This window comes from Callorhinus ursinus, unplaced genomic scaffold (assembly GCF_003265705.2).
Source record: "Callorhinus ursinus isolate GAN/ISIS: 27379988/994484 unplaced genomic scaffold, GSC_fseal_2.0 scaffold24, whole genome shotgun sequence".
In the NCBI taxonomy this organism is placed as follows: Eukaryota; Metazoa; Chordata; class Mammalia; order Carnivora; family Otariidae; genus Callorhinus; species Callorhinus ursinus.
Window position 1 is genome coordinate 8405243 of NW_027397086.1, and position 8919 is coordinate 8414161.

Here is an 8919-nt window from a genome sequence, read left to right on the forward strand (position 1 = left end):
TCAAAGACAACCAAACAAACTTTTATTATTAAAAACTAGGTACGTACAGGGTAACTTTTCGTTTAAATTAAAACAAAGCCAACTGAAGAGTACTACTGCCGTCGAGGTGTTTTGTCCCAAAGAAGGACCCGTAGCATTCCCCTCAGCCGCCGGGGGAGGCTTCCCCTAATTGGGCAGCGTGCGTCTGCCCGACCGCAGGAAGGCCGCCTCATTGGTCCGCGCAGTCGGGACTCCGGCGGCTTTTCTCTTAGTGCTCAAGGCGCCGACCCACTTCTCTTCCTCCTACCGAGCGCACCCTTCCTTCCGAAGTGTCCGGAGCTGCCAGCCGGAAAGGATCCGGACTGAGCTAGACGGGGTAACTGCACTGAGGTCAGTCGGGAAGAAGCGGCGGGCATGGAATACAGGTGGGAGGTGATGTCTGCGCGCCCCCTCGACCCCTACGGCCGCCGCGATTTCCCTGCCCCGCCTCCTCCTCTGGTCCCACCTCCCTCGGGTTCCCCCCCAACGGTTCCGCGCGCCCCTCCGCCACCCTTCCGCTGGCCCCGCCCTCACCGCCCCTCCGCGACCCCGCCTCCTCCATCAGCCCTTCCGCTTTTCCCAGCCCCCCCTCCCCTTCAGAGGCCCCGCCCTCTCCGCCGGCCCCGCCTCCTTCAGGCCGCTCCACTGGCCCCGCCCTAGCCGCGTCCTCCCCAGAGGCCCCGCCCTCACCGAGTACACCCCTGCCCAGTCTCTCTGCCCTCCCTGCACCGCCCGGGCCGCTCCATGCCTCTTTAAGTTTGGTTCTGGCCCCCCGCGGCCCTCACCTCCCGGTATCTGCATGTTTCTTTCGATCAGCCCTGCCTTCTGTGCAGCTTCTCTGTCTGACTACTAGGGTCTCGCGTTCCCGCACCGACCCTGCCTGTCTCCGTATGTGCTTAGTGAATGGTGCGAAGGCCTTGTGCTGGACCTTGGAGGTCCCTGCTTTCAGGAACCCCTTGCCCCTTGGGAGAGCCACTTTGTAACGGAGTTTCACAGGCCCGGTGATAAGTGTTTAATGAAGGAAGCATTGTATTACGATGCTTAGGGGAGGGACTAGAGTTGGCACCCTTCCTCCTGGAAGGGCAAGCTAGCCTCTGAGGAGCTAAGCTGTACCTTTCTCCCCAAGTGCCCTTGGTTTCTTCTGATGCAGTCTTGGCTCTAACCATTGCCCTTTAAACTCTTGGGAATCAGTAAGATCTTGTCAGGGGCCCTTCTTCTAACCAAAGTTGGTAGGGCTTTCAGAGCCCATCCATCCTCACCGTCAAGCGGTAGGGCTTTCAGAGCCCATCCATCCTCACCGCACAGTGTGCGTTAGGGGCAGTTGGAGGCACGGGACACATGAGTGATTGATTTAAACAAAGAGTGACTCAGCATAATACTCTTGATGCTGCTTTTTGGAGTTTTTCCTGAGGATTATTACCCAATTTTCAATTACCCAGCAGTCGTAGTTGATAGGAAAACCTAAAAATATGTGTAGGTAAAACCTCCAGTCAGTAAGTAGATTGCTCCAAGCCAACAGGCTAGTGCGGGGTATGGTATACGAGACAGTGACTCACGCCTTTGGTGTCTTGGAGTCAGGCACCCTGGGGTCTGGTCCCAGCTCCGCCATTCGCTGTAAGGCTTGGCAAAGAAACTTCCCTTATCTGAGCTTCAATTTTACCTTTGACAAAAAGAGCGTGATTGACCCTGTCACCCAGGATGATGGTATGGATTTGTTGAGATCCTGCTTATGCAAAAAATCACTTTTCGGGTCTTGTAAATAGTAGGATCTCAGCATAAGTGAGCCCCTAGTCCATGTCTGTCTGGTTCACACCAACAAAGAGCCTGATCCGTTGCCTCTCTTAGGCACCATGACGACCCTGGATGATAAGTTGCTGGGGGAGAAGCTGCAGTACTACTACAGCAGCAGTGAGGGCGAGGACAGCGACCGTGAGGGCAAGGACGGAGGCGGGGCTGCACTGGCCCGTAGTTCGACGCCTGCAGATGCTGAGTTGGCAGGCGAAGGCATCTCAATTAACACAGGTACTGGGAATCCCTGAGCTCTGGGATCAGGTTTAACAAATGTCCGTTAAATATGTATCAGTCAGAAGTCTCCTGATCACTTCTAATTCCAGTCTCACTTCCAGAGATAGCCTTGTGTCATCATGTCCCTCTGCGTGCTTCTAGCCATTTCAGTGCACAAAGCCAGCAGGCATGCACAGCATACGTAGACTGTGAACACACACGCAGTTAACACAGACGGACTTGCTTTTGAATCCGGCTTCTCAAATTAATAGTGGTTTGATATCACAGAAGTCATAGGTATGCATATAGTACATGGTAGTATACTCTGTGGTAGTATAAACTCCTAGAAATGGCATGTTTGTACTTTTACATTTTCATATTTCCAAATTGTGGCAATTGAGGTGGTGCTGTTTTATATATAACCCGTGGTATTTTCCCCATACACTTCCCCTCCTGCTGTGTTATCAGAGATCCCTGGGATCTCTGCTTCCTGGTGGATGACAAGTGGTAACTCATTGTAGTTTTATTTTCTATCTTTTTCAAGAGGGATGTTGAGCCTCTTTAACTTTAAGAGATATTATCATATCCTTTACTCATTTTTAAAATTTGGTGGTTGGTCTTTTTCTTTTTAGGCAGCTATATAGTAAGGAAACTCATCTGTGTTATGAGCTGTAACTATTTCTACCAATTTGTTGTTTGTCTTTTGACTTTATGTTCTTTTCCTGGCGTAAAACTTTTATTTTTCTGTGTCTGAAAGCATTATTTAATACTTTCTTACTTTTTTTTCTTATTGAAAGGGTCTTCACTCAGGATTATAAAAAGGTTCTCCCATACTTTTTCTTGGTATGTTCATGATTTTTTTCTGTCTTTTTTTTTTTACACTTAAATATTGATTCATCTGGAATTCATTTTGGTGCAAGGTATGTGGTAGGGCTCCCTTTTTGTCTTCATATTGCTACCCAGTGGTTTCAACACCATTTAGTGAATAAACTTTCTTTTTTCTATTGCTTTGAAATGTCAGTTTTATCATGTACTGAATTCCTGCCTATATTTGTGTCTTTTATTGTGCTATATCACACTGTTTTTAATTACTGTATTACAGGTTTCAGTATCTGGTGGGGCTGGTTTCCCCTCAATACTCTTCTGTGTCACCATTTTCCCCAACTTTTTTTTTAAAGTAGGCTCTGTGCCCAGTGTGGGGCTTGAACTTACAACCCCAAGGTCAAGAGTCACATGCTCTACTGACTGAGCCAGCCAGGTGCCCCTTAACTTTTGCTTTCTTCTTTTTCCAAAACAAATTTCGGAGCATGCATACAGGGGAATGCATTAAATACAGAGATTAATTTAGGGTTAATTGGCACCCTTGTGATATTGGGCCTTCCTGGTCAGGAATATGGTATTGCTTTTCCATTTAATCAGATCCTTCTTTGTGTTTTAAAGGTTTTTTTTTTTTTTAAGATTTTTATTTATTTGACAGAGAGACACAGCAAGAGAGGGAACACCAGCAGGGGGAGTGGGAGAGGGAGAAGCAGGCTTCCCGCAGAGCAGGGAGCCCGCTGCGGGGCTCGATCCCAGGACCCTGGGATCATGACCTGACCCAAAGGCAGATGCCTAATGACTGAGCCACCCAGGTGCCCCATCTTCATGTAGATTTTTATATTTTTTTCCTGCGGTAACAGATGACCTCCAAACCTCAGTGGCTTATGATAGTGAAGGTGTATTCCTCAAAGCTGCTTGTGTGGGTCAGCAGCAGCCCTGCCTCTTCTTCATATGTCCTATCATTCTAGCGACAGGGTTGAAGGAGCAACCCCTGATTGGGACATGCCTTTTCATGACCAAGTCTAGCGAGCAAGAGAGGACTGTTGGAAACAATGGCTTGTAAATCTTTTGCTCAGAATCCATTGGCCAAAGCAAGTCACGTGGCCAAGCCCAACATCAGTGAGCCAGGGATGCATATATCCATCCCATAAAAGGTCCTACAAAACACATGGCAGGGATATATAGCATGGAGCAGCGAGGCTTGGGGGTAACTTGAATAACAGAACAACCTGCCACAATCTTATAAAAATCCATATAATACAGGGGCACCTGGGTGGCTCAGTTGTTAAGCCTCTGCCTTTGGCTCAGGTCATGATCCCAGGGTCCTGGGATTGAGCCCCGTATCGGGCTCCCTGCTCCACAGGAAGCCTGCTTCTCCCTCTCCCACTCCCCCTGCTGGTGTTCCCTCTCTCGCTGTGTCTCTCTCTGTCAAATAAATAAATAAAATCTAAAAAAAAAATCCAGATAATACGGAATGTATGAATGTAGAATGGAAAAAGTAGTGGTTCTGTCTCATTAGTTCCCTTGGATCCCCCTACCTAGAGACAGCCTCTGTTAACTGTTGGCATTTCCTTCTAGTCCTTTTTCTGTGAACATACAAAGGTACATGTGCATAAGCAGATATCCATACATATATATACATAAACATACAATTTCTTTTCTAAAGAATGGATGATCGTCCCACGATACTGTTTTTCATTTTGCTCTTTTTTTTTTTTGACCTAATATATTTGAACATTTTTCATGGCAAGAAACATATAGCTACCTCATTCTTTGTATGAGTTGCTTTATTTTCTTTTGAGTAGATGAATCACGATTTATTTAGTGCCCCTCCTGATGTTGGGCCTTAGCTTGTCCATTTAATTATGGAGAGCCACGCCGCAGCGGACGTCACTGTGTGGGGGCCACGTGAGCCTGTGTGCTCTGTGTCCCTGTGCAGCCGATGGAGCAGGCTCTAGCCGGATGTGAGCTGGCCCGTAATCCTCTCCCCACTCTTCTTGGTCACCTCCACGTTCACCCCCCGCTCAGGTCCAAAAGGGGTGATAAATGACTGGCGCCGCTTCAAACAGCTGGAGACAGAGCAGAGGGAAGAGCAGTGCCGGGAGATGGAAAGGCTAGTCAAGAAGCTGTCAATGACCTGCAGGTCCCATCTGGATGAAGAGGAGGAGCAACACAAGCAGAAGGACCTCCAGGAGAAGATCAGTGGGAAGGTAATTAGCAGCCCCCGGGCTTTTCTCAGTGTGGCCACCGGCTTCCTGTGGGGCTGTGTCTTCTGTTCTGAGTCCGGTTTGTCACGAGTTAGGTGAGGTCAGCATCTCTACCTCACAGTGCTCTCTGGGTGCAAAGCCCAGTGCAGTGCCTGGCCCATTGACAGTGCTCAGTAAATGGGAGTTTTCTGTCCTTTATTGAGGCCTTACCTTGGGCCAGGAATAACCCTCTGAGGTTGGTGGCGTTATCCCTGTTTTACCGACAATGAAACAGATGCTTTGAGAGGAGAGGGGCCTTGGTTCAGGGCATGCCACCAGTAAATGCTAATAGGAAGTAGGCGTCTCAGCCAGATTTTTTTGCTCTTTCTGTGATTCTGCTCTGTTTCACCTGAAGCCTGTTCACGAGAATTTAGCAGAACAAGGCAACACAGTAGAAGCAAATGGGCACTCTGGAAGATATTTGGGACCAGGTCCCTGACTCTCTTATTTCCCCCATATCAAAGGACCATCTAATCCTCCCACGTGCCCTCTGAACATGGATGAATGTCTAGGAGTGCCTGAGATCATTTGGCCATGGCCCAAAGCAGCTCTTGGCTGGAAATACCAGCCAGGATCAGGGAGCACATAAGAGGATTGAGTGAGGAGTCATTTGTCTGGAGCCTGAGGAGGATTTAGGGGCATGAGACTTTCTGACCATAACGGCTCAGAAAGAGCCACTCTGGCAGACCAAGATAGATGGGAGAATTGGGAGCTGCGGGGAAGGATGGTGCTGGCCGTGATGCAGAAATGTCCATTCTGATCTACTGTTGTTCCCTGGCCCACCCTCTAATCAGTGCCATAGGAGGCAGTGCTAGGCTCTGTTCCAGGCCAGGAGAAGGAAGATACTTTTGTAACATAAGCTGGCTGCAGGGCAATGTGCCCACTGCTCACAGGGCTTCCTTCTACGGAGATTAGAGCAGTATAATAACAACATATCACATGACCACATGGGGCAGTTGAGAGAAGCTGTCCATGTCCTGCTGGGTTGTGTGCTTGTGAAACAGGGCTGGAAACTGGCTCAATGCCAGAAACTGGGAAGTTAAGCAAAATATGGCACATTATGTGTAATTCTAAAAAAAAATATTTAGAAACGCGAGGAAATATTTATGATGTAATGATGCCAAGTGGCAAAAGCAGGTTATGGCTTAATTGGTACACCCGACAGCTGCTGTTAAAAAAGCAGAAATGATTTCAGCTTGCGACTGGTAATAAAAAGCAACATCCAGTTTTAGAGAGTGTATGTGACTGTGTGTGTGGGGAGCGTGCAAAGCAAGAATTGCAAGTGTTCTTTTTAAAATTCCTTAATATCCTGTTGTCTTTTTACCAGAATTGACATAGTGGATAAAATAATTAATCCACTGTCAAGACTGACCAAAAGAAACACGCTCATGAAGTGATACTAACCGCCTTTTTGGATGGAGAGGCATCATAATGCGGTAGTTAAAAGATTGGGTTTTAAAAAAATCTAGTTTGAATCCTGGGCTCGTACCTACGTGAACTGGCGCCAATAATCTCAAGTCCTCGGATCTCATTTGTAAGATGAGGGCAATGAAAGTTCCCTCCCGGTGGGGTTATCCTAAGATTTCTGTGGGCTTTAATGCATACAGAGCACTTGGCAGGGTTCCTCACATCCCATAAGCGTGGGGTGCATACTAACTATAACCGCAGAGTTGTGTTCGTGTTGCGTCTGCTCACTTTGTGGTCGTCCTGCAGATGACTCTGAAGGAGTTTGCCATGATGAATGAGGACCAAGATGACGAAGAGTTCCTCCAGCGGTACCGGAAGCAGAGAATGGAAGAGATGCGGCAGCAGCTTCACAAAGGGCCCCAGTTCAAGCAGGTTTTTGAGATCCCCAGCGGAGAAGGGTTTTTAGACATGATTGATAAAGAGCAGAAAAGCACCCTCATCATGGTCCATATTTATGAGGACGGCATTCCGGGGACCGAAGCCATGAATGGCTGCATGATTTGCCTTGCTGCCGAGTACCCAGCCGTCAAATTCTGCCGGGTGAAGAGCTCGGTTATCGGGGCCAGCAGTCGCTTCACCAGGAACGCCCTCCCTGCCCTGCTGATCTACAAGGGGGGTGAATTGATTGGCAATTTTGTTCGTGTCACTGACCAGCTGGGGGAAGATTTCTTTGCTGTGGACCTTGAAGCTTTTCTACAGGAATTTGGATTGCTCCCTGAAAAGGAAGTCTTGGTGCTGACGTCTGTGTGTAACTCTGCCACCTGTCACAGTGAGGATAGTGATTTGGAAATAGATTGAACTGCTAGGCTAATTGCATAGATTTCTCATTGTTTGGGCTGGAAGACACATGTCTGTGTATTTATTTTTGTTCCTTCCTGTGTTGTGTGGCTTTTCAGCTGTTCTTTGTAGTCCCTTTTAGTATATGTAAAGTCAAGAAATTCTTAGATTCAATTGGAATGCTGAATCACCTTGTGGCTAGCAGTAAAGTGACTTAAAATTGTATAAACAGGAAGCCAGGCTTTTGAAATGTTTACTTAAGATTCTCCAGCATGACATCTCTGTTATTGTTTCTAGTCAGTATTTACATAACATCCTAAAGACAGTGTCCTGGAAATTGTCTCCAGATGATCTCAGAGGTCTCTGCCAGGCCTGGGAGTATAACTCTATAGATAGTGTGTTCTTTGCAACATAAATTGTGTGTCTCCTTCATCAATGATCATAAATTATACTTACTTGTAATCAGATCCATAGTCCTGGAAGGCAGTTACGTTTTTACCCTAGACCCTGTTCTCTACCAGGGTCTTGTTTAAAAGTTCCAGACAATGTATGTTTGCTCCATCAAGGGGGGTGACCTCTGCTGTTGGAGCCAGTGTCCTGCTCAAGCATTATTAAGTCTTGAATAGGAGGAAAGATTGATGCTGACTACCCTCTTGATGCTGGAAGGCCAGCTTGATTTAGAAATCGGAGCTGATTTGGAGCTGGGAGGCCTTTTTAAAGGAGGATCTTTCAATAAGATACTCCTGCTCATTTCTTTGTCTGTCTTTCTCTTATTTAACAATGTAACTTTTTGTTTTAATGTAGCTTTTTAAAAAGCTTTTTAATTTTTTTTTTGCATACTGGAAAAGTAATATTTAACAGAGGAACATTTGCCAAAATACAGAAGTGAAAATAAGAAAGTTAGAATAACATCTAATCCTATTGTCTATGGTAAAACACTATTAATATTTTGGCATATATCCTTCCATTGTATTTTCTTTGTATATGTAGACATTTGCTTGTGTTTAAACAAAACAATGGGATCATTCTGAACATACTGTTTTATAGTATGGTCAGCTAATATAGATCAAACTTTTTTCATGTTATTATATAATCTACAACATTTTAAAAAAATGGTCATTAGTATTTCACTGTGTAGATGGTGCTGTAATTTGCTTGGTGGTTGTCTCTTAAAAGGAAAAACAGCAAAGACTTTTTACTACAGAAGTAATAGGTGTCCATTGTAGAAAATGCAATAAAAATTGTTAAGCTAATAAAGAGATTTTAAAAGTCTTATAATTTCGCCAACCAAAAATTATCTGCATTATCATCTTTATAGGTATCCTTCTAGTCTTTTCTATTTGTATTCTTATTTATAATAATGATTGTCATTTGAATGTATTTCGCTTGTTTTTTTACTTAAAACGGTATAATTCTAAGGTCAGGGAAAATGTAATCTGGAATTAAAAGATTAAAATTCATTTTTGCTTTTTCTGGTTATTCAGGAGTGGACTAACTGTAGGAGGGTCTTGAAAATATCTATTGTGATTTGTCAGTAGGAAGAAAGTGCATGATTTATCTGCTTTAAAAAGCTTACTGTAGAAAGTGT

The 8919-nt window shown here is 45.5% G+C and overlaps 1 protein-coding gene across 1 annotated transcript; it reads left to right on the forward strand.

Moving 5' to 3' along the window:
• Positions 1 to 204: 204 nt before the first annotated feature.
• Positions 205 to 8588, forward strand: PDCL (phosducin like). The gene is made up of 4 exons (XM_025888318.2): positions 205 to 369; positions 1864 to 2040; positions 4870 to 5051; positions 6801 to 8588. Exons 2-4 carry the CDS (start codon positions 1869 to 1871, stop codon positions 7350 to 7352), a joined length of 906 nt encoding a protein of 301 aa, XP_025744103.1. The 5' UTR covers positions 205 to 369; positions 1864 to 1868; the 3' UTR covers positions 7353 to 8588.
• The last annotated feature ends 331 nt before the right edge of the window (positions 8589 to 8919 follow it).